The sequence below is a fragment of the Heliangelus exortis genome, chromosome 2 (assembly GCF_036169615.1).
Source record: "Heliangelus exortis chromosome 2, bHelExo1.hap1, whole genome shotgun sequence".
Lineage (NCBI taxonomy): Eukaryota > Metazoa > Chordata > Aves > Apodiformes > Trochilidae > Heliangelus > Heliangelus exortis.
The window spans coordinates 150935425-150959537 of NC_092423.1; the positions used below are offsets into that span (position 1 = coordinate 150935425).

Here is a 24113-nt window from a genome sequence, read left to right on the forward strand (position 1 = left end):
AGAGAGTGATGAGGTCTCCCCTGATCCAGAACCCCCTGCAGAACCTCACCCCATGGATCCAACCTGTCCAGAACCCTCTGCAGAACCTCACCCATGGACCCAAACTGTCCAGAACCCCCTGCAGAACCTCACCCATGGATCCCTCTTGTCCAGAACCCCCTGCAGAACCTTACCCATGGACCCAACCTGTCCAGAACCCTCTGTAGAACCTCACTCATGGATCCCTCCTCTCCAGAACCCCTGCAGAACCTCACCCATGGACCCAAACTGTCCAGAACCCCCTGCAGAGCAGCCACCAGCCCAGCAGTGCCAAGGCCACCACCAACCTGTGTCCCTCAGCACCCTCCTCATGTCCCACGCCCCAATCCCAACCATCCTGGTGTCCCCCACTGGACCCATTCCTGTCTCTCAGGGTTGGGCTGGGGAGCCCAGACTGGGCCTGGAGGTTCGGATGGCCCCAGAGATGGGGTTGGTGCTGCTCAGGACACTCGTGGCTGCCAGGTTGTCCCCTGCCCATCCCATCCCACGGGGTTATTCCATCCCAGCTCCAGGACCTCCCCTGGATCACCCCTGGACACTCCAGATGCCCCTTGCCACCACCTTCTCCAGCCCACCCAGGTCCCTCTGAGGCCAGATCCCAGGAGATCCCCAAGAGATCCCAGAACCTGGTTCCTCAGGGACTGACCCAGCAGACCCAGGACAACCCCAGGAGGTTCCTGGTCCCTGCCACGATGGCAGCACCAGGACGAGCCCTTCCCAGCACCAAACTTCCCCAAAGCTCCAACCCCCTCCTGGCCTCCACCACCTCTGCAGCTCAGGACAAAGCTTGGGGGGAGCCCACAACCATCAGCCTGAAGTTACTGGGGGGGCTGGAGGGAAATGGGGCACAGCTGGAGCCCCTCTGAGCCTCTCTGCAAGAGACCTGAGCAGGTAACAGGGGAGCAGGAGGCTGCAGACACAGCCCTGAGCTGGCAACGTCATCCCGAGGGGGGAACCCCCCCTAAAACACCCCCTCAGCTCACCCCCAAGAGTGGTGGGAGCACTGGGGGCAGAGCAGCCCCCAGAGAAGGGTCTGGGGGTGCTGGGTGAGCAGAAGCTCAAGAGGAGCTCTCAGGGTGCTCCTGGGGCTCAGGGCAACCCTAACCTGGGAGGCATCAAGAGGAGCCTGGCCAGAAGGTCAAGAGAGGTGCTTGTCCCCCTCTGCTCTGCTCCTCTGAGACCCCACCAAGAACACTGCACCCAGCTCTGGGGTCCCCAGCAGCAGAAGGACAGAGATCTGTTGGAACCAGTCCAGAGGAGGCCACAAAGATGATCCAGGGGCTGGATGGAGCAGCTCTGCTCCCAGGAGAGGCTGAGGAGCTGGGATTGTTCAGCCTGGAGAAGAGAAGACTCCAGGGGGACCTTAGAGCTGCCCCCCAGTCCCTGAAGGGAACCTCCAGGAAGGCTGCAGAGGGACTTTTCATCAGAGTGTCCAGTGACAGGACACGGGGAGATGGTTTCCAACTGAAGGAGAAGAGGCTGAGCCTGGAGCTTAGGAAGAAGTTCTTCAGCAGGAGGGTGCTGAGACTCTGGAACAGATTGCCCAGAGAAGCTGTGGCTGCCCCCTCCCTGGAGGGGTTCAAGCCCAGGTTGCAGGGAGGGTGCACAGAGCTCCCCCGAGCTGAGCTCCCCCAGATTGGTGAGGAAAAGAAAAATGAGGGGGAAAATGCAGTCACCCTTCTCCCCACACTCAGGAAACACTTTTGGCTGGGTTGGTTCTGCTGGAGAGAGAGGGGAGGGCACCTGCAGTGCCACCAACCAGCCTAAGGCTGGAAACTGTCTTAGGAAAAAAAGAGTAAAAAAAATAAAAAAAAAAAATAAATCCATGAACAAAAAGAGAGATTTTAATCTGAAAAAATTTCAAGCCCTCTGGTCTGGAAGTGTTTATGCAGAGGGAGATGTGTGGGAGGAACTTACACTGTTCACTTTCCTCTTGATGTTCTCCAGGAGGTGCTCCTGCCCTCGGATGAAGTAGGGATGCTGGAATTCAGTGTCATCCTTCTCAGGCTTCACCAACCCCCCCTGCTCGATGTGAACAACCTTCCTGAAGCCATCTGAAACCAGAGCAGCACAGAAAAAAACTTACCTTGGGGCTTAACTGGGGTGAAACTGGAACTGGAGGCAGCAGAACCTCAGCCCTCTGTCCCTGTGCTTCCCAACCACCCCAATCCCTCCCCTGGAGAGGGAAACCCTCAGCTCATCAATCAGAAAAAGGGGAAAAGCCCTGGAGATCACCAAGACTGAGCCAGGGCCACCCCCACCCCATCTCCCTCATCCCCACATCCATCTCCAGGGCTTGGAAAATCCTCCAGGGATGATGGGGATTCCAGCCCTGCCCTGGGGTGCAAAGAAATCTTTCCAAATTTCAGAAATCTTTCCAAATCTTCTCCAGATTTTCAGTTTGAAACCCACTTTCTGCTGCTCTCCCAAGGCCAGAGGAGGCTGATGTGTGGTGACAGTGTGGGGCAGGGAGAAGAGAACCTGCAAAGGCTGTAACCAAACCAAAGAATTCCCAAGGGAGCTCAGTGCTCCTCTAAAAAACCCCATTCCTGGCAGTGTTGAAGGTTGGATGGGGCTTGGAGACCCCTGGGCTGGGGGAGGGGTCCCTGACCATGGCAGGGGGGGGCACTGGGGGGGATTTCAGGTCCCTCCAACCCAACCCAGTCTGGGGTTTTGTGATTCTGGGGTCTTGGTCTCCATTCTCATCCTCATTAACGGGAGGAAGAGCTGCCCAGGGCACATTTGGCTGCTGAAGCACAGCTGGGGAGAGCTGGGGGTCCCTGAGGGACAGGATGGGGAGAGCTGGGGGTCCCTTTGAGGACAGGATGGGGAGAGCTGGGGGTCCCTGAGGGACAGGATGGGGAGAGCTGGGGGTCCCCTGAGGGACAGGATGGGAGAGCTGGGGGTCCCTGAGGGACAGGATGGGGGAGAGCTGGGGGTTCCCTTTGAGAGGACAGGATGGGGAGAGCTGGGGTCCCTGAGGGATGGGATGGGGAGATGCTGGGGGTCCTGAGGGACAGGATGGGAGAGCTGGGGGTCCTTGAGGACAGGATGGGGAGAGCTGGGGGTCCCTGAGGGACAGGATGGGGAGAGCTGGGGGTCCCCTGAGGGACAGGATGGGGAGAGCTGGGGGTCCCTGAGGGACAGGATGGGGAGAGCTGGGGGTCCCTTTGAGGACAGGATGGGGAGAGCTGGGGGTCCCTGAGGGACAGGATGGGGAGAGCTGGGGGTCCCTGAGGGACAGGATGGGGAGAGCTGGGGGGGTCCCTGAGGGACAGGATGGGGAGAGCTGGGGGTCCCCTGAGGGACAGGATGGGAGAGCTGGGGGTCCCCTGAGGGACAGGATGGGAGAGCTGGGGGTCCCTGAGGACAGGATGGGGCGAGCTGGGGGGTCCCTGAGGGACAGGATGGGGAGAGCTGGGGGTCCCTGAAGGACAGGATGGGGAGAGCTGGGGGTCCCTGAGGGACAGGAATGGGGAGAGCTGGGGGTCCCCTGAGGGACAGGATGGGGAGAGCTGGGGGTCCCTGAGGGACAGGATGGGGAGAGCTGGGGGTCCCCTGAGGGACAGGATGGGGAGAGCTGGGGGTCCCTGAAGGACAGGATGGGGAGAGCTGGGGGTCCCTTTGAGGACAGGATGGGGAGAGCTGGGGGTCCCTGAGGGACAGGATGGGGAGAGCTGGGGGTCCCCTGAGGGACAGGATGGGGAGAGCTGGGGGTCCCTGAGGGACAGGATGGGGAGAGCTGGGGGTCCCTTTGAGGACAGGATGGGGAGAGCTGGGGGTCCCTGAGGGACAGGATGGGGAGAGCTGGGGGTCCCCTGAGGGACAGGATGGGGAGAGCTGGGGGTCCCCTGAGGGACAGGATGGGGAGAGCTGGGGGTCCCTGAAGGACAGGATGGGGAGAGCTGGGGGTCCCCTGAGGGACAGGATGGGGAGAGCTGGGGGTCCCTGAAGGACAGGATGGGGAGAGCTGGGGGTCCCCTGAGGGACAGGATGGGGAGAGCTGGGGGTCCCCTGAGGGACAGGATGGGGAGAGCTGGGGGTCCCTTTGAGGACAGGATGGGGAGAGCTGGGGGTCCCCTGAGGGACAGGATGGGGAGAGCTGGGGGTCCCTGAGGGACAGGATGGGGAGAGCTGGGGGTCCCTGAAGGACAGGATGGGGAGAGCTGGGGGTCCCCTGAGGGACAGGATGGGGAGAGCTGGGGGTCCCCTGAGGGACAGGATGGGGAGAGCTGGGGGTCCCTTTGAGGACAGGATGGGGAGAGCTGGGGGTCCCCTGAGGGACAGGATGGGGAGAGCTGGGGGTCCCTGAGGGACAGGATGGGGAGAGCTGGGGGTCCCCTGAGGGACAGGATGGGGAGAGCTGGGGGTCCCTGAAGGACAGGATGGGGAGAGCTGGGGGTCCCTGAGGGACAGGATGGGGAGAGCTGGGGGTCCCCTGAGGGACAGGATGGGGAGAGCTGGGGGTCCCCTGAGGGACAGGATGGGGAGAGCTGGGGGTCCCTGAGGGACAGGATGGGGAGAGCTGGGGGTCCCCTGAGGGACAGGATGGGGAGAGCTGGGGGTCCCTGAGGGACAGGATGGGGAGAGCTGGGGGTCCCCTGAGGGACAGGATGGGGAGAGCTGGGGGTCCCTGAGGGACAGGATGGGGAGAGCTGGGGGTCCCTTTGAGGACAGGATGGGGAGAGCTGGGGGTCCCTTTGAGGAGAGGATGGGGAGAGCTGGGGGTCCCTTTGAGGACTGGATGGGGAGAGCTGGGGGTCCCTGAGGGACAGGATGGGGAGAGCTGGGGGTCCCTTTTAGGACTGGATGGGGAGAGCTGGGGGTCCCTGAGGGACAGGATGGGGAGAGCTGGGGGTCCCTTTGAGGACAGGATGGGGAGAGCTGGGGGTCCCTTTTAGGACTGGATGGGGAGAGCTGGGGGTCCTTTTAGGAAAGGATGGGGAGAGCTGGGGGTCCCTGAGGGACAGGATGGGGAGAGCTGGGGGTCCCTTTGAGGAGAGGATGGGGAGAGCTGGGGGTCCTTTGAGGAGAGGATGGGGAGAGCTGGGGGTCCCTTTGAGGACTGGATGGGGAGAGCTGGGGGTCCCTTTGAGGACTGGATGGGGTTCCAAAAGTGGTTTTGGCTCCTGGCATTGGGGTCACTGGTGAGAAAGAGAGGGCAGAGTGCTGAGGTTGGAGTGAAATCAGAGAAATGTGGGAGGGAAAGGCCCTGGGTGGATCCTGAGCTGAACTGGAACGTGGCAGCACTGAGGAGGCCACCATGGGGTCTGCAAAAAAGCCTCAAGGGGCAGCTGGGGGGCTGAGGTTGAAGGGAACAAAGTGGCAGGGCCTGTGTTTTGGTCACAAAAACCCAAGAAATGCTCCAGGCTGTGGGAGAAGGAGCTGGGAGAGGTGGTGGAGTTCCTGAGGCAGAGAGGCAGTGATGGTCCCTGCATCCTTTGACAGGAGGAGAGGAAATGGGTTGGAGTTGTGCCAGGGGAGCTGAGGTTGGATATCAGGGAAAATTTCTTTCCTGAAAGAGTGGTGAGGGGTTGGGATGGGTGCCCAGGGAGGTGGTGGAGTCACCATCCCTGGAGGGGTTCAGGAAGTGTTGGGATGTGGAGCTTCAGGAGATGGGTGAGAGGCTGTGGTTGGATCCAGGGATCCTGGGGGCTTTTCCAAGGCTGTGGCACAGGGAGTGCTCTGTTCACCCCCTGCAGGGATCACCCAGCTCTGCTGGAAGAAAGTCAGCTCAGAAAGGGACACAAAGGGTGAAAGGCTGGAAAAGAAGGCATGGGAACTAAAACCAGGCTGTCTGTGGAAAAAAAAGAGAGAAAGGGAAGGAAAAAGGGAAGAAAAAGGGAAGGAAAAGGGAAGGAAAAAGGGAAGGAAAAAAGGGAAGGAAAAAGGGAAGGAAAAAGGGAAGGAAAAAGGAAGGAAAAAGGAAAGGAAAAAGGAAAGGAAAAAGGAAAGGAAAAAGGAAAGGAAAAAGGAAAGGAAAAAGGAAAGGAAAAAGGAAAGGAAAAAGGAAAGGAAAAAGGAAAGGAAAAAGGAAAGGAAAAAGGAAAGGAAAAGGAAAGGAAAGGAAAGGAAAGGAAAGGAAAGGAAAGGAAAGGAAAGGAAAGGAAAGGAAAGGAAAGGAAAGGAAGGAAAGGAAAGGAAAGGAAAGGAAGGAAAGGAAAGGAAAGGAAAGAAAAGAAAAGAGGGAAAAGAGGGAAAAGAGGGAAAAAGAGGGAAAAGAGGGAAAAGAGGGAAAAAGAGGGAAAAAGAGGAAAAGAGGGAAAAGAGGGAAAAGAGGGAAAAGAGGGAAAAGAGGGAAAAAGAGGAAAAAGAGGGAAAAAGAGGGAAAAGAGGGAAAAAGAGGGAAAAGAGGGAAAAAGAGGGAAAAAGAGGGAAAAGAGGGAAAAAGAGGGAAAAAGAGGGAAAAGAGGGAAAAAGAGGGAAAAAGAGGGAAAAGAGGGAAAAAGAGGGAAAAAGAGGGAAAAAGAGGGAAAAGAGGGAAAAAGAGGGAAAAAGAGGGAAAAGAGGGAAAAAGAGGGAAAAGAGGGAAAAAGAGGGAAAAAGAGGGAAAAAGAGGGAAAAAGAGGGAAAAAGAGGGAAAAGAGGGAAAAAGAGGGAAAAGCGGGAAAAAGCGGGAAAAGCGGGAAAAAGGGAAAAAGGGGAAAAAGGGGAAAAAGGGGAAAAAGGGGAAAAGGGGAAAAGCGAGAAAAGCGAAAAAGAAAAGCGAAAGAAAAGCGAAAGAAAAGCGAAAGAAAAGCGAAAGAAAAGCGAAAGAAAAGCGAAAGAAAAGCGGAAAAAAGCGGAAAAAAAGCGGAAAAGAAAGAGAAGGAAAGAGAAGGAAAGAGAAGGAAAGAGAAGGAAAGAGAAGGAAAGAGAAGGAAAAGAGAAGGAAAGAGAAGGAAAGAGAAGGAAAGAGAAGGAAAGAGAAGGAAAGAGAAGGAAAGAGAAGGAAAGAGAAGGAAAGAGAAGGAAAGAGAAGGAAAGAGAAGGAAAGAGAAGGAAAGAGAAGGAAAGAGAAGGAAAGAGAAGGAAAGAGAAGGAAGAGAAGGAAAGAGAAGGAAAGAGAAGGAAAGAGAAGGAAAGAGAAGGAAAGAGAAGGAAAGAGAAGGAAAGAAAAAGAAAGAAAAAGAAAGAAAAAGAAAGAAAAAGAAAGAAAAAGAAAGAAAAAGAAAGAAAGAAAAAGAAAGAAAAAGAAAGAAAAAAAGAAAAAAAGAAAAGAAAGAAAAAGCGGGAAAAAGCGAGAAAAGCGAAAGAAAAGCGAAAGAAAAGCGAAAGAAAAGCGAAAGAAAAGCGAAAGAAAAGCGAAAGAAAGCGAAAGAAAAGCGAAAGAAAAGCGGAAAAAAGCGGAAAAAAGCGGAAAAGAAAGAGAAGGAAAGAGAAGGAAAGAGAAGGAAAGAGAAGGAAAGAGAAGGAAAGAGAAGGAAAGAGAAGGAAAGAGAAGGAAAGAGAAGGAAAGAGAAGGAAAGAGAAGGAAAGAGAAGGAAAGAGAAGGAAAGAGAAGGAAAGAGAAGGAAAGAGAAGGAAAGAGAAGGAAAGAGAAGGAAAGAGAAGGAAAGAGAAGGAAAGAGAAGGAAAGAGAAGGAAAGAGAAGGAAAGAGAAGGAAAGAGAAGGAAAGAGAAGGAAAGAGAAGGAAAGAGAAGGAAAGAGAAGGAAAGAAAAGAAAGAAAAAGAAAGAAAAAAGAAAGAAAAAGAAAGAAAAAAGAAAGAAAGAAAAAGAAAGAAAAAGAAAGAAAAAGAAAGAAAAAAGAAAAAGAAAGAAAAAGCGGGAAAAGCGAGAAAAGCGAAAGAAAAGCGAAAGAAAAGCGAAAGAAAAGCGAAAAAAAGCGAAAAAAAGCGAAAAAAAAGCGAAAAAAAGCGAAAAAAAGCGAAAAAAAAAGCAAAAAAAAAGCAAAAAAAAAAGCAAAAAAAAAGAGGAAAAAAAAGAGAAAAAAAAGAGAAAAAAAAAGAGAGAAAAAAGAGAAAAGAGAGGCCTGAGGAGAGGGATCAGGTTTTCAAAGGCACAAAGGCTGGGGGAAAGGGAAGAGGAAGAATTCTATCTCCTTCCCTCCCCAGCAGGTGACAGAGTTGGTGTGGCTGGAAAAGCCCTCTGAGGGCATCAAGTCCAAGCAGTGCCCCAGCTCCTCGGGTGAAGGAAGGGAAGTGGGGCAGCTGGGGGTGAGAGACTCAGCAGCATTCCAGGGAATGCCAGGGAACCTCTGGAGACCCCTGGGGCAGCCCCTCTGCCAGGACAGGGTCACCTGGAGCACGGGATGGTGCCCGGGGGCTCCTGAGGAGCTGATGGAGTTGTGGAGTGGGAAAAGCAGCTTGGATGCAGCCAGGAGCACCAGGGGAGGGGAGGAGGTTCAACATTCCAGGTGCTGGGTCCTGCACTTTTGGTGACAACAACCCCAAAAACTGCCCAGCAGAAAAGACAAGGCCTTTGACACCATTCCCACAGGATTCTCCTGGAAAAGCTGTCGGACAGGAGCTCTCTGTGCTGGGTCAGGAACTGCTGGAGGGCCCAGAGAGTGGAGCTGAACGGGGCTGCAGCAAAATGGCGGCCGTGGTGTCCCCCAGGGATCAGTGTTGGGCCCAGTGCTGTTCAATATCTGTATTGATGATTTAGATTTAGGCACTTTACGTTGGGTCAGGAACTGGCTGGAACGGGCCCAGAGAGTGGAGCTGAACAGGGCTGCAGCAAAATGGCGGCCGTGGTGTCCAAAATGGCGGCCGTGGTGTCCCCCAGGGATCAGTGTTGGGCCTGGTTCTGTTTAATCTCTTTATTGATGATTTAGATGAGGGGATTGAGTCCATCATCAGCAAATTCACAGATGACACCAAGCTGGGGGGAGTGTGGAGCAGCTGGAAGGCAGGAGGGCTCTGCAGAGGGACCTGGAGAGGTTGGGATGATCCCAACAGGATGAGGTTCAACATTCCAAGCGCTGGGTCCTGCACTTTTGGTGACAACAACCCCAAAAACTGCCCAGAAGAAAAGATAAGGCCTTTGACACCATTCCCACAGGATTCTCCTGGAAAAGCTGTCAGGCCACAGCTTGGACAGGGGCATCTGTGCTGGGTCAGGAACTGCTGGAGGGCCCAGAGAGTGGAGCTGAACGGGGCTGCATCAAAATGGTGGCCGTGGTGTCCCCCAGGGATCAGTGTTGGGCCCAGTGCTGTTTAATATCTTTATAGATAATTTAGATTTAGGCACTTTACGTTGGGTCAGGAACTGGCTGGAACGGGCCCAGAGAGTGGAGCTGAACAGGGCTGCAGCAAAATGGTGGCCGTGGTGTCCCCCAGGGATCAGTGTTGGGCCCAGTGCTGTTTAATATCTTTAGTGAGGATTTAGATGAGGGGATTGAGTCCATCAGCAGCAAATTCCCAGGTGACACCAAGCTGGGGGAGTGTGGATCAGCTGGAAGGCAGGAGGGCTCTGCAGAGGGACCTGGACAGACTGGAGAGTTGGGCTGATCCCAAGGGGATGAGGTTCAACATTCCAAGTGCCAGGTCCTGAATTTTGGCCACAAGAACCCCATGGGGAGCTCCATGGGGCACAGAGTGGCAGAGAGGGACCTGGAAGGTGCCCAGGAGCCAGCAGTGTGCCCAGGTGGCCAAGAATCCCAATGGAATCCTGGATGAGGAAGAGTGTGGCCAGCAGGCCAGGGAAGGGATTCTGCCCCTGGGGAGGCCACAGCTTGAGTCCTGTGTCCAGTTCTGGGCCCCGAAAGTCAGGAAGGAGATGGAGGCCCAAAGGAGGTGAAGGGATCCAGCAGAATTCCTGTGAGGAAGGGCTGAGGGAGCTGGGGGTGTTGAGGCTGGAGAAGAGGAGGCTCAGGGGAGACCTCATCACTCTCTACAACTCCCTGAAAGGAGGTTGGAGCCAGGGGGGGGTTGGGTGGATATCAGTGGGACAAGAGGGCATGGACTAAAGAATTTTTTCCTAATATCCAACCTAAACCTCCCCTGGCAGAGCTCAAGCTCTGCCAGGGGAGGTTTAGGTTGGATATTAGGAAAGAATTTCTTTCTGGAGAGGGTGATCAGGCATTGGAATGGGCTGCCCAGGGAAGGGTGGATTCTCCATCCCTGGAGATATTTCCAAAGAGCCTGGATGTGGCACTCAGTGCCATGGGCTGGGAACCACGGGGGGAGTGGAGCAAGGGTTGGACTTGATGAGCTCTGAGGTCCCTTCCAGCCCAGCCCATTCTGTGGTTCTGTGATTGCTGCTCTTTGCCTGAAGAAAGGCTCTGGGCTGAGAAAGGATCTGGGGATCCTTCTGTTCTGTTGGGCCTGGGGATTTTTCCATTAAAATACCAAGGAGGGGAGGGTGGGAGCAGCACCAAGGGAGCAGAGCACCAGGGATTGTCACTCCTGGGCTCTGTATCCCTGGAACTGGGGGAGAAGAGGAGGAGGAGAAGAAAAGGGGAGAGGAGAAGAAAAGGGGAGAGGAGAAGAAAAGGGGAGAGGAGAAGAAAAGGGGAGAGGAGAAGAAAAGGGGAGAGGAGAAGAAAAGGGGAGAGGAGAAGAAAAGGGGAGAGGAGAAGAAAAGGGGAGAGGAGAAGAAAAGGGGAGAGGAGAAGAAAAGGGGAGAGGAGAAGAAAAGGGGAGAGGAGAAGAAAAGGGGAGAGGAGAAGAAAAGGGGAGAGGAGAAGAAAAGGGGAGAGGAGAAGAAAAGGGGAGAGGAGAAGAAAAGGGGAGAGGAGAAGAAAAGGGGAGAGGAGAAGAAAAGGGGAGAGGAGAAGAAAAGGGGAGAGGAGAGGAGAAGAAAAGGGGAGAGGAGAAGATGGGAGAGAAGATGGGAAGTTCCAGCTCCAGGTGAGGAGAAACTTCTTTGCTGTGAGGCTGAGGGAGCCCTGGCCCAGGCTGCCCAGAGAGGTTGTGGAGTCTCCTTCTCTGCTGCCTTCCAAACCCCTCCTGAACCCCCCCAACCTCCAGATGAGGTTCCTCTCCTTCTCTGCTCCATCTCCAGAGCCCTTTCCAAGCCCCCCCAGTGCCTGAGTGCAGGAGGAGCCCCTCACCCTGGTGCCAGGCACTACTCACACATGTTGAGCTGCCTCACAAAGCTTGCCATGTTGTTGTGTTTGAAGTACTTTGGCAGCACCTCCTTGGCAAACTGCCCCTGGTCAAACACGTGGAAGCTGTTCCCACTCTGTTGAGAAACCAAAAAGAAAACATTTACTGATCAGATCAGGCAGGAGGGAGGAGGAGCCCCCCCTGTCCTCTGGGGGCCACCAGTGATGTCCCCGAGTGCTGGGAACAACTTCAACAATTTGGTTTGGGGGAAGCTGAGAGGGGCAGGGGGAAAGGTTCCCAGCTGCAGGAGGGGAGAGGGGAGGGAGAAATCCTTTGGGGTGAGGGTGCTGAGCCCCTGGGTGCCCAGGTTGCCCCCAGAAGCTGTGGCTGCCCCATCCCTGGCAGTGTTGAAGGTTGGATGGGGCTTGGAGCCCCCTGGGCTGGGGGAGGGGTCCCTGACCATGGCAGGGGGGGGCACTGGGGGGATTTCAGGTCCCTTCCCACTGAAACCAGTCTGGGATCTGGTGACCCTGTGCAGCTCCCATGGACAGAGCTGAGGGAAACTCCTGATGAGGTCAGAGCTGCCCCTGGAGCTGCAGCTCATTCCAGGAATTCCCTGCAGTCCCTGGATCCCATTCCCTCAGGCTCAGCCCAGGAGAATTCCAGGTTCCTGAGGGCTCTGGAGGAGCAGGAAGGAGGTGCTGGAAACCTGGGAGAGCCAGGAGAGCCCCTCAGGGATCCAATCCCAGAGCAGGAGGTGGCAGAGGGGCCACCCAGGGACTCCTCACCTCTTCCCTTTGGTTTTCCTGTCCCCATCCTCAGAGGATGAGGTGGGAATGGTCACCAGGGACCCAGAGGAGGCTCAGCCAAAGGGAAGGAAGCTCAGGGAGGTGATGGAGTCTCCATCCCTGGAGACAATTCCAACCCCCTGGATGCCCCCGAGGGGATCTCCAAGGTCCCTTCCAAGCCCTGGCACTGATCCTGTGCCCTGCTGAGGTTGGGCTGGGTCTGAAGATCCCCACCTGGAAAGCAGTGGTGCCAATTCCAGGTGGGATTCCTGGGGCAGCTCCCCAGGATGAGGCAGCAGGGATGGGAGAAGAGGCTGAGCTGCTCCCTGGGGCTGTGGCACTGCAGGACTGGGCTCAGGAACCTGGAATTCTCCTGGGCTGAGCCTGAGGGAATGGGATCCAGGGCCCTGCAGGGAGTTCCTGGGGCTGCAGCTCCAGGGGCAGCTCTGACCTCATCAGGAGTTCAGCTGCACAGGGTCACCAGGGCTCAGGGCTTGGGGTCTTTCCCAGCCTTGGGGACTCCATGGCAAACATTCCCAACCTGGGGAATCAAAGCACAGGAAGAGGGAGGGATGGGAGGGACCAGAGCTGGGCCAAGGGGACATCAGCAGAGCTCTCACTGCCCTGACTGCTGCCCCCAGCCTCACACCAGGAGCCCAGCCCAGATCCATGGGGCCCTTTTTCCAGCCTGGTTTCCATCCACACCGAGCAGGAATTCCCTGGGACACAGGAAGGTTCCTGTCCCATGGCCAAATCCCTCTGCTCCTCCTGGGAATGTCCCCACAGAGCAGGGGCTGGACCTGGGGAGGTGCTCAGGGGATGTTGTGCTGGGGAAGCACCCAGAGCTCCAAAAAGGGGGGGGGGGGGGGGGGGGGCAGGGCCAGAGCCCCCACCCCATGGGATGGAGCTCCAGAGCCCCAACTCCCCCATTCACACCATGAGAAGGATTTTGGGATGAAACCAGGAGCCCAGAAACCACCCAGGTGCTGGGATGTGGCCCAGGGAGGGGATTGAGCCCCCCCTGGGGTAAAGCTGTGTCCAGAGCTGCTGGAGCCAGTGCAGAGGAGGCCCTGGAGCTGCTGGGAGGGCTGGAGCAGCTCTGCTCTGGAGCCAGGCTGAGAGAGTTGGGGGTGTTGAGGCTGGAGAAGAGAAGGATCCCATGGGGAGACCTTGGAGCAGCTTCCAGGTCCTGAAGGGGCTCCAGGAAAGCTGGGGAGGGACTTGGGACAAGGGCCTGGAGGGATGGGAGCCTCCCAGGGGGGAAGGGTTTGCAGCTGGGAGAGGGGAGATGGAGAGGAGATCTTGGGCAGGGAGGGAGGGAGGGAGAAATTGTTTGGGGTGGGGGTGCTGAGCCCCTGGGTGCCCAGGTTGCCCCCAGAAGCTGTGGCTGCCCCATCCCTGGCAGTGTTGAAGGTTGGATGGGGCTTGGAGCACCCTGGGCTGGGGGAGGTGTGGATGAACTCCAGGGTTAGAAAAATCAGATTATTTTGGTTGGAAAAGAGAGACCTTGGAGATCATGGAGTCCAACCAGGACCCCAACCCTGCCCAGGCCACCCCCCACCCCATGTCCCTCATCCCCACATCCCCAGGGGTTTCTCTGAAACCCCTCCAGGGATGATGGGGACTCCAGCCCTGCCCTGGGCAGCCTGGGCCAGGCCCTGACAACCCTTTCCAGGGAGAAATTCTTCCCCAGCTCCAACCTAAACCTCCCCTGGCACCACTTGAGTTGTGCCAAAAGTTCCTCTTGGCCCATCCCTTGTTCCTTGGGAGCAGAGCCCGACCCCCCCTGGCTCCAACCTCCTCTCAGGGGGTTGCAGAGAGCCACAAGGTCTCCCCTCAGCCTCCTCTGCTCCAGGATCAACACCCCCCAGGGCCCTCAGCTGCTCCTCACAACTTCTCCAGACCCTTCTCCTTCTGCTCCAGGCCCTTCCCCACCTCCATTCCCTTCTCTGGACACCCCCAGCCCCTCCAGGGCCCTTTTCTCACCCCAAGCTGCCCCCAGGATCCCCCTCAGGATGGGGTTCACCCCATGGTCACCCCCAGAGCTGCTCCCTGGGGACCAAAGCTGAGGAGCAGGGAGCTGGGGCAGCTCCTGGGGTGGAACCTCCCTGCAGGAGATGGAGAAGCTCAGCAGGAACCTTTCCCTTCCCCCCCTTTTTCCCCCTTTTCCCCCCAGCAGATCCTTCTCCCCCAGCTGGGGCTGCCCCAGGGCAGGGCAGTCACAGCCCAACCCCACAAATGTTGATCCCTGAGGATCAGAGTTCTCCCTGAGGGATATTTGGGAATCCTGGAGCCCTCCCCAGCCCCGGGGCAGCAGCCAAAAGCTTTTTGTGCAAGGGGAAAGGGGGGGAACTTTTGTGCAGAGGTTTTATTCCTCGTTGCAAGGTTTTTGGGTGAGGAATGTGAGCTCCAGGGCTCTGAATCCACAGCCCTGGGGGGCACAGAGCTCCTGGAACACCCCCCCCCACTTCTCCCTGTGCTCCCACACTTTGGTTTCAGCCCCAAAAGTTTTCACAGCAAACCCAAAACCTCCCCCCAGGGCGACCTTCAGGAAGGAGGAGGGGGGGAGGATGCTGCTGGTGTTCCCAGGCCCTCACACAGGAATATTTCCTCACCACAAAGTTTTAGCATCAAAAAAAAAACCCCAAAACCCCAAGTGGTGGCAGGGGAGGTGCTGAGGTGCTGGCTCTGGAGCTGTTTGCTCCCTGGGGATGACTTGCAAAGCAGGGAGGTATCAGCAGCACCCAGCTGGGCCCTGGCCTTTTATCTCCTCCCAGCAGATAAGGGAAGAGCTGGGGCTGGGGGGGTGCAGGGAGGCTCAGGGGGGAGGAGAAACACTCCCAGCACCTTCCTGCTTTTTATTTTGCTCCTGATCTGCCAGGGCTTCTCTCCCCCTGGGCAGCAGCTCCTCCTGCACCCGGGCTGAGGGGCCTGCAGAGCTCTCCCCAAAGCTTCCCCTCCAGTCCCAGACTTGGGGGCGGGGGGGGAGGGACCTGAAATCCCCCCCAGTGCCCCCCCTGCCATGGTCAGGGACCCCTCCCCCAGCCCAGGGGGCTCCAAGCCCCATCCAACCTTCAACAAGCTGAGTTTGGGTTCCCAGGTGGCTTGGGACCCCTCTGGAAAGGACAGATCAGGGCTGGGCTTGGGCACTGCTCAAAAATCCAGATAAGGGAACAAATCCAGCCAGGATGTGCTTGGGTTTGGGGTTGGGAAGGAGACAGCAGAGTCCTGGCAATGGGGTCTTGTTGAGGGGGGGCCTGGGGGGCTCTGCAGCACCCATGGGTGGAGCTGAAGGGGCTCAGGAGTGGGGGTTTGGGGTGCTCAGAGAGCTCTCACTGAATCCCAGGCTGGTTTGGGGTGGAAGGGACCTCAAATCCCCCCCCAGTGCCCCCCCTGCCATGGTCAGGGACCCCTCCCCCAGCCCAGGGGGCTCCAAGCCCCATCCAACCTTCAGCACTGCCAGGGATGGGGCAGCCACAGCTTCTGGGGGCAACCTGGGGCTCAGGGCCCTCCCAGGGAGGAATTTCAGCTCCAAACCCCAAGTGAAAGTGCCCCTGGAAAGCAAAAAAAAACCAACCCAGCAAACCATAAAAACAGAGCTATTGCTCCAGTAAGACAAAACCTCCCCAAGCAGTAAAAAAAAAAATGAGGGTAAAAAGGGGGTTTAGCAAGGTTAAAAAGAGTTAAAAAAAACCAGAAGGGAGGTTTTGGCGAGAGGGGAAGGAGAAGATTCTTTGCCATGGCAACAGCCTGGCCTGAGAGAGGCTTTCGGGCCTGCAATTAGGCAGAAGAGGTCATCGCCCCCTGAGGGACGGAGCTAACGAGGGGAAAGAGGGAAAAGCCGCAATTAACTCGGCCGAGAAGCCACGGACACGCGTGGGCCGAGGCCTCGGGGCCGCGGTTCCCGGCAGCGGGGATTCCCCCGCGCAGCCCGGGGGGGGGCCTCGGCCTCTTCGTCGCCTTCCCCGCGGGACTCACCGGGCTCCAGCAGATCAGCGAATCCGTCTCGGGATCTTCCACCAGGGTCCAAAGCTTGGTGAGGAAAGCGGGGACGTTGTTCCCGCCTCCCACGGCCGCCGCTCCGGGCCCTTCCATGGCGCTCCGCAGGCCCCGAGCTGAGGGGCAGGGAAAGGGAGGGGGGGGGGGGGGGGGGGGGGGGGGGGTGTTTAAGCCGCCGTTTTATCGCTTTTCCCTCCCCTTCGCTGGTTCCTTCGCGGCCGGGGGGTGACAAGAGGCGTCGTGGGGAGGGTTTGGGGGGGTTTAGAGGCGGCGGGAGCGGCGGGGGAAGGGCCGGGAGGCGGCGTGCGCACTGACACCCCCGGGGCCCTGCATGGCCGCCGCCATCTTGGGCGCCTCACGGACCGGGCCCCTCCCAGCCCGGCAGCGCGGAGCAGGCAGCGCGCATGCGCGAGCAGCGGGCCCCGCCCGCAAGGAGGACGGGCCAATCAGAACGCTCCCCCGCCGAGAGCGACACGCCCACTTCGCCGCCTCCGCCAATCGGAACGCGGCAAACGGGAGCACCGCCCACCCCACCGCTGGCGCCGCGCCCACCGCGCGTCAGGGCCGACGCTAGGCCACGCCCACCAACAATGGTGGCCACGCCCACAACGCTCGTTCCCGCCCCGGGCTTGTAGGCCACGCCCCCTCGGAGGAGGCCACGCCCCTCCCCGAGTGAGCAAACATTCCCGCAGGTGAGGCCACGCCCCCGTCCCTTGAGGCCACGCCCCCGTCCATTGAGGCCACGCCCACCGGGCAATACCCAAAACATCTGGTTCATAGGCCACGCCCCCCGGCGCAGAAGCCACGCCCCTCGGCTCTGAGGCCACGCCCCTTCAGCGTTAAGCTGAGCGCTCTCCGCCAATCAGAGCACGGCCCCGAAAAAGGACACGCCCCCACCGCGACCTCTGCCAATCAGGATGAGCACACAACTCCCCCTCCCCCCTCCCTTGCCCGAAGCTGAGGCCACGCCCCCTCGGGGCAAAGCCACGCCCACCAACCAAGGAAAAATAGACAGGACACGCCCCCAGCGACAGAAGCCACGCCCACTGTCCTCTCTGCCACGCTCCCTTCCACCAATGAGGAAACGCCTGTAGGTTGGAGGCCACACCCCCGTCACTGAGGCCACGCCCCCCTCTCCTCTATGGACTCCAACCAACCAATCAGAACAAGTCCTCGAGGCGCAGACCACGCCCCTCATGCTTCTGAGGCCACGCCCACTCCCTGGTGATGACCCAGCTGAGGCCACGCCCCCTCCCCCCTCTATAGCCACCAACCAACCAATCAGAACACAGCCCTGGGGTTCAGACCACGCCCCTTAGCTCGGTGGCCACGCCCACCCCCACATCGGGCTGCTGCCAGGTGCTGAGGCCACGCCCCCTCTCCTCTATGGACTCCAACCAACCAATCAGAACAAGTCCTCGAGGTGCAGACCACGCCCCTCACGCTTCTGAGGCCACGCCCACTCCCTGGTGAGGACGCGGCGCCCTCTCCCCGCTGAGGCCACGCCCCCTCCCCTCTATACCCACCAACCAGCCAATCAGAACACAGCCCGTGGGCTCAGACCACGCCTCCTGGCTCGGAGACCACGCCCACGTCCGCATCGGGCTGCTTCCGGGTTCTGAGGCCACGCCCCCTTCTCTCCGTCCTCACCAGTCAGCCAATCAGAACACGGCCCCGAGGCCCAGACCACGCCCCCTCCGCGCGGAGGAACAGGAAGCGCGAGGGCGCCGTGACCTTTGACCCCCATCCGGTGGGCGGGGCCGGCGCACGCGGAGCCTGCGGACGGAGCCATGGAGGAGGTGGGGGGGGGGGGGGCGGCGGGAACCCCCGGGAAGGGGGGGGGGAGGGGTTGTCATGGCAACGCCCAGTGAGGCCTGGCTGGGGCTGGGCCTGGGCCTGGGGCTGGGGCTCGGAATGGGCCTGGCGGGGTTCGGTTTGGGCTCTGCCCGGTTCCGGTCGGGGTCTGACAGCCCTTGGCGGGGGGTCCTGTAGAACCTGGGGAGGGGCCTGGCCTGGTTCGGCCCAGTCCTGACTGGGTTCTGGTGGGGATCTGACAACATGGGAGGGGGGAGTGGTCCCAGTTGGGCCCCAGGTGGGTTCTGGCAGAGCAGGGGGGGTCCTGGTTGGGTCCCAGTAGAGGCCCACTTGGGTCCTGGCCCATCTGGGGTCTCAGTTGGATGCTGGCAGAGTGGGGAGGTCCCAGTTGGGTCCTGGCAGAGTGGGGGGGTCCCAGTTGGTCCCAGTTGGGTGCTGGCAGAGCAGGGGGGCTCCCAGTTGGTCCCAGTTGGGTTCTGGCAGAGTGGGGGGGTCCCATTTTGGGTCCCAGTTGGGTGCTGGCAGAGCAGGGGGGGCTCCCAGTTGGTCCCAGTTGGGTGCTGGCAGAGCAGGGGGGGTCCCAGTTGGTCCCAGTTGGGTCCTGGCAGAGCAGGGGTGGTCCCAGTTGGTCCCAGTTGGGTGCTGGCAGAGCAGGGGGGAGTTGGTCCCAGTTGGGTCCTGGCAGAGTGGGGGGGTCCCATTTGGGGTCTCAGTTGGGTGCTGGCAGTGCAGGGAGGGCTCCCAGTTGGTCCCAGTTGGGTGCTGGCAGAGCAGGGGGGCTCCCAGTTGGTCCCAGTTGGGTGCTGGCAGAGTGGGGGGATCCCAGTTGGGTCCTGGCAGAGCAGGGGGGGGTCCCAGTTGGTCCCAGTTGGGTACTGACAGAGCAGGGGGGTCCCAGTTGGTCCCAGTTGGGTCCTGGCAGAGCAGGGCGGCTCCCAGTTGGGTCCCAGTTGGGTCCTGGCAGAGCAGGGGGGTCCCAGTTGGTCCCAGTTGGGTCCTGGCAGAGCAGGGGGGGCTCCCAGGTGGGTCCTAGCAGAGCAGGGGGGGCTCCCAGTTGGGTCCCAGTTGGGTTCTGGCAGAGCAGGGAGGGTCCTGCTTGGGTCCCAGTAGAGACCCAGTTGGGTCCTGGCCCATTTGGGGTCTCAGTTGGGTGCTGGCAGAGTGGGGGAGGTCCCAGTAAGGGGGTCCCAGTTGGGTGCTGGCAGAGCAGGGGGGGCTCCCAGTTGGGTCCCAGTTGGGTTCTGGCAGAGCAGGGGGGGTCCCAGTTGGGTCCCAGTAGAGGCCCAGTTGGGTCCTGGCCCATTTGGGGTCTCAACTGGGTGCTGGCAGAGCAGGGGGGGGTCCCAGTAAGGGGGTCCCAGTTGGGGTGCTGGCAGAGCAGGAGGGATCCCAGTTGGTCCCAGTTGGGTCCTGGCAGAGCAGGGGGGCTCCCAGTTGGGTCCCAGTTGGGTGCTGGCAGAGCAGGAGGGCTCCCAGTTGGTCCCAGTTGGGTCCTGGCAGAGCAGGGGGGGCTCCCAGTGGTCCCAGTTGGGTACTGGCAGAGTGGGGGGGTCCCATTTGGGGTCCCAGTTGGGTGCTGGCAGAGCAGGGGGGCTCCCAGTTGGGTCCCAGTTGGGTGCTGGCAGAGCAGGGGGGCTCCCAGTTGGGTCCCAGTTGGGTGCTGACAGAGCAGGGGGGCTCCCAGTTGGTCCCAGTTGGGTGCTGGCAGAGTGGGGGGGTCCCAGTTGGGTGCTGACAGAGCAGGGGGGTCCTGCTTGGGTCCCAGTAGAGGCCCAGTTGGGTCTTGGCCCATTTGGGGTCTCAATTGGGTTCTGGCAGAGTGGGGAGGTCCCAGTAAGGGGGTCCTGGGGGTCCCTCTGTCCCTGGGGGTCCCAGTAAGGGGGTCCCTCTGTCACTGGGGGTCCGTCTGTCACTGGGGTCCCAGTAAGGGGGTCCCGGGGGTCCCTCTGTCCCGGGGGTCCCAGTAAGGGGGTCCCAGTAAGGGGGTCCCAGTAAGGGGGTCCCTGTGCTGATCCCCCCTCTTTTTCCCTTCCAGCCCCATCCCGAGGGGGAGGTCCCGGAGCTGAGGGACACGGAGAGCGAGGAGGGGGCCGGGAGCTGCTGCTGGGGGCGGGGGGACTCGGGCACCGGGAGCTCCTCAGGGGGGGAGAGGAGCCCCCCAGCCCCCCAGCGCCCCCCCAGACACAGGTGAGGCCTTTGGGGTCTCTGTGGCCACCCTCGTGGGCCCCGTGGTTGCCACGGGGGTGTCCCTGGGGCTGCTGTGGGGACCCCCCCGTGGGCAGCGTTGGGGTCACCCCCTTGCTTGGCTTGGTGGTGGCCGCGTGGCTACTGTTGGGTCCCCCGTGGCCAGCGGGTCGGTGGCCCTGTGGCCAGCACTGAGGTTCCTGTGGTTGCCATGTTGGGGTCCCTGTGGCCACCAGTGGGGTCCCCGTGGCCCTGTGGCCACCAGTGGGGTCGGTGGCCCTGTGGCCAGCACTGAGGTCCCTGTGGTTGCCATGTTGGGGTCCCTGTGGCCACTGGTGGCCCCCATCATGTGAGGGACCCCATAGCTCAGGTCCCTGTGGCCACCAGTGGGGTCCCCATGGCCAGTGGGTTGGTGGCCCTGTGGCCAGCACTGAGGTGCCCGTGGTTGCCATGTTGGGTCCCCTGTGGCCACTGGTGGCCCCCATCATGTGGGGGACCCCATAGTCCCTGTGGCCACCAGTGGGGTCCCCGTGGCCACCGTGTTGGTGGCCCTGTGGCCAGCACTGAGGTCCCTGTGGCCACTGGTGGCCCCCATCATGTGGGGGACCCCGTAGCCCAGGTCCCTGTGGCCACCAGTGGGGTCCCCGTGGTTGCCCAGACCTGGGGAGGGGGCGTCCCTGGGGGGAGGGTCTGTGGCCACCAGCAGCAGCCTGGCTGGTGCCACCACTGGGGTGGCAACAGGGGCAGGGATTGTCCCCCCACACCTGGGGGCAGAAAAGGGACATGGAGCCACCACGTGTCACCCCCTGGGGTCACTGTCACCCCCTTGGGGACACGGGAAGGACCCTGGGGACATTGTCACCCCCCTGGGGTCACTGTCACCTCCTGGGGTCACTGTCACCCCCTTGGGGACACAGGAAGGACCCTGGGGACATGGGAAGGACCCTGGGGTCACTGTCACCCCCTGGGGACACGGGAAGGACCCTGGACCCAAAGCAACCCCAAGGCCTTGGAACCTCCTGGCCCTCTTTTTCTCCCTGATGGGGAGATGCTCATGGTTGAAGTAGAACCAGGAGTCCTGAAGCCACCAAGTGTCACCTCCTGAGGCCACTGTCACCTCCTGGTGACACTGTCACCACCTTTACTGTTGAGGACACGGGCAACACCCTGGACCCAAACCAACCCCAAGGCCTTGGAACCTCCTGGCCCTCTTTTTCTCCCTGCTGGGGAGATGCTCATGGTTGGGGTGGGACTGGAGCCACCAAGTGTCACCTCCTGAGGCCACTGTCACCTCCTGAGGCCACTGTCACCTGACGGGGCCAGGACCCCAACTTGGGGACCCGGGAGCTTCTCCAGTGTCCGAGGGAAAAGAGGAGAAAGGAAACGCGACTGCGACGCCGTCCTCGAGGAGCCCCAAACTCCTGGAACAACCCCTTCTCTTCCCCCTGCCCGCCCTCTTTTTTAATTTTTTTTTTAATTTTTTTGGGGGGGAATATTTTGGATCCAAGCTTTGGGGGCCACTTCACCTCCTGCTCCTGGGCCTTCCCCCCTCTCCCTGCCCTCAGCCCGAGGTGCTCGCAGCTCGCTGCTCCCCCGGGGCACCTTCGGGGTTTGCTGTTGGCTTTCCTGGGGCTGTTTTTCCAATTATTTCACTCAATCCTCACGGATCCTCCCCCTTCTCCCCCCCCCCACACCCCTCCAGCTCCGAGGGGGAGCGGGAGGAAGAGCAGAATCTCTTTTCCAGGGAAGGGGCTGGGGCGGGTTGGGCACCCGGGCAGGAGGTCAGGGAGTGGGCGATGGGGCTCTGGGGGCTCTCGGGTTCCTCTTCCCTCAGGAGGGAGCTGAGGTCCTGCCCTGGCTCTTCCCCCTCCTCAGGGGGCAGAATCTGTCCCCTGCCCAGGGGGGGATGTGGGATTCAGGAGTTTGGGGTGATCCGAGCAAGGGGTTCAGCTCTGCAGGAGGGAGGTTGGGGATGGAAGGGAATCACAGAACCACAGAATCATTTGGGTTGGAAGGGACCTCAGAGCTCACCAAGTCCAACCCTTGCTCCACTCCCCCCGTGGTTCCCAGCCCATGGCACTGAGTGCCACATCCAGGCTCTTTTGAAATATCTCCAGGGATGGAGAATCCACCCCTTCCCTGGGCAGCCCATTCCAATGCCTCATCACCCTCTCTGCAAAGAATTCTTTCCTAATATCCAACCTAAACCTCCCCTGGCAGAGCTGAAGCTCTGCCAGGGGAGGTTTAGGTTGGATATTAGGAAAAAATTCTTTAGTCCATGCCCTCTTGTCCCACTGATATCTGCCCAACCCCCCTGGCTCCAACCTCCTTTCAGGGAGTTGTAGAGAGTGATGAGGTCTCCCCTGAGCCTCCTCTTCTCCAGCCTCAACACCCCCAGCTCCCTCAGCCCTTCCTCACAGGACTTGTGCTGGATCCCTTCCCAGCCTCCTTGCTCTTCTCTGGACCTGCTCCAGCACCTCAAGCTCTTTCCTGAGCTGAGGGGCCCAGAACTGGACCCAGGACTCAAGCTGTGGCCTCCCCAGGGCTGAGCACAGGGGCAGAATCCCTTCCCTGGACCTGCTGGCCACGCTGTTCCTGAGCCAGCCCAGGATGCCATTGGCCTGCTTGGCTACCTGGGATCCTCTTCCCCAAGCTCCTCACCATGCCCAGGGACACCTCTCATCCAGCCCAGGTTGCTCCAAGCCTCCTCCAACCTGGGCTTGAACCCCTCCAGGGAGGGGGCAGCCACAGCTTCTCTGGGCAATCTGTTCCAGAGTCTCAGCACCCTCCTGCTGAAGAACTTCTTCCTAAGCTCCAGGCTCAGCCTCTTCTCCTTCAGTTGGAAACCATCTCCCCGTGTCCTGTCACTGGACACTCTGATGAAAAGTCCCTCTGCAGCCTTCCTGGAGGTTCCCTTCAGGGACTGGGGGGCAGCTCTAAGGTCCCCCTGGAGTCTTCTCTTCTCCAGGCTGAACAATCCCAGCTCCTCAGCCTCTCCTGGGAGCAGAGCTGCTCCATCCAGCCCCTGGATCATCTTTGTGGCCTCCTCTGGACTGGTTCCAACAGATCTCTGTCCTTCTGCTGCTGGGGACCCCAGAGCTGGGTGCAGTGTTCTTGGTGGGGTCTCAGAGGAGCAGAGCAGAGGGGGACAAGCACCTCTCTTGACCTTCTGGCCAGGCTCCTCTTGATGCCTCCCAGGTTAGGGTTGCCCTGAGCCCCAGGAGCACCCTGAGAGCTCCTCTTGAGCTTCTGCTCACCCAGCACCCCCAGACCCTTCTCTGGGGGCTGCTCTGCCCCCAGTGCTCCCACCACTCTTGGGGGTGAGCTGAGGGGGTGTTTTAGGGGGGGTTCCCCCCTCGGGATGACGTTGCCAGCTCAGGGCTGTGTCTGCAGCCTCCTGCTCCCCTGTTACCTGCTCAGGTCTCTTGCAGAGAGGTTCAGAGGGGCTCCAGCTGTGCCCCATTTCCCTCCAGCCCCCCCAGTAACTTCAGGCTGATGGTTGTGGGCTCCCCCAAGCTTTGTCCTGAGCTGCAGAGGTGGTGGAGGCCAGGAGGGGGTTGGAGCTTTGGGGAAGTTTGGTGCTGGGAAGGGCTCGTCCTGGTGCTGCCATCGTGGCAGGGACCAGGAACCTCCTGGGGTTGTCCTGGGTCTGCTGGGTCAGTCCCTGAGGAACCAGGTTCTGGGATCTCTTGGGGATCTCCTGGGATCTGACCTCAGAGGGACCTGGGTGGGCTGGAGAAGGTGGTGGCAAGGGGCATCTGGAGTGTCCAGGGGTGATCCAGGGGAGGTCCTGGAGCTGGGATGGAATAACCCCGTGGGATGGGATGGGCAGGGGACAACCTGGCAGCCACGAGTGTCCTGAGCAGCACCAACCCCATCTCTGGGGCCATCCGAACCTCCAGGCCCAGTCTGGGCTCCCCAGCCCAACCCTGAGAGACAGGAATGGGTCCACCAGTGGGGGACACCAGGATGGTTGGGATTGGGGCGTGGGACATGAGGAGGGTGCTGAGGGACACAGGTTGGTGGTGGCCTTGGCACTGCTGGGCTGGTGGCTGCTCTGCAGGGGGTTCTGGACAGTTTGGGTCCATGGGTGAGGTTCTGCAGAAGGTTCTGGACAGGTTGGGTCCATGGGGTGAAGTTCTGCAGGTTCTGGTCAATTTGGGTCCATGGGGTGAGGTTCTGCAGAGGGTTCTGGACAGGTTGGGTCCATGGGGTGAGGTTCTGCAGGGGGTTCTGGTCAGTTTGGGTCCATGGGCCAACTCCCCAGTTCTCTCCAACCCAACCACTCCATCATTCCATGGATCTCTTCGGAACCA

The 24113-nt window shown here is 59.7% G+C and overlaps 1 protein-coding gene across 17 annotated transcripts in view; it reads right to left on the reverse strand.

Moving 5' to 3' along the window:
* Positions 1 to 24113, reverse strand: part of HSF1 (heat shock transcription factor 1) — a 74883-nt gene that overhangs the window by 45383 nt on the left and 5387 nt on the right. For 13 of the 17 annotated variants that reach the window (XR_011724675.1, XR_011724673.1, XR_011724677.1 and 10 more), the window contains exon 3: positions 1957 to 2093. Coding sequence is in view for 11 of the 17 variants with exons in the window: in XM_071738578.1 (XP_071594679.1) it covers positions 1957 to 2093 (137 nt within the window). In the remaining 6 variants the exon portion in view is untranslated. Of the gene's footprint in view, positions 1 to 1956; positions 2094 to 11038; positions 11148 to 15777; positions 16176 to 24113 lie in introns of those variants that run through there. The other 4 variants (XM_071738586.1, XM_071738583.1, XM_071738575.1 and 1 more) reach the window with 3 other exon arrangements.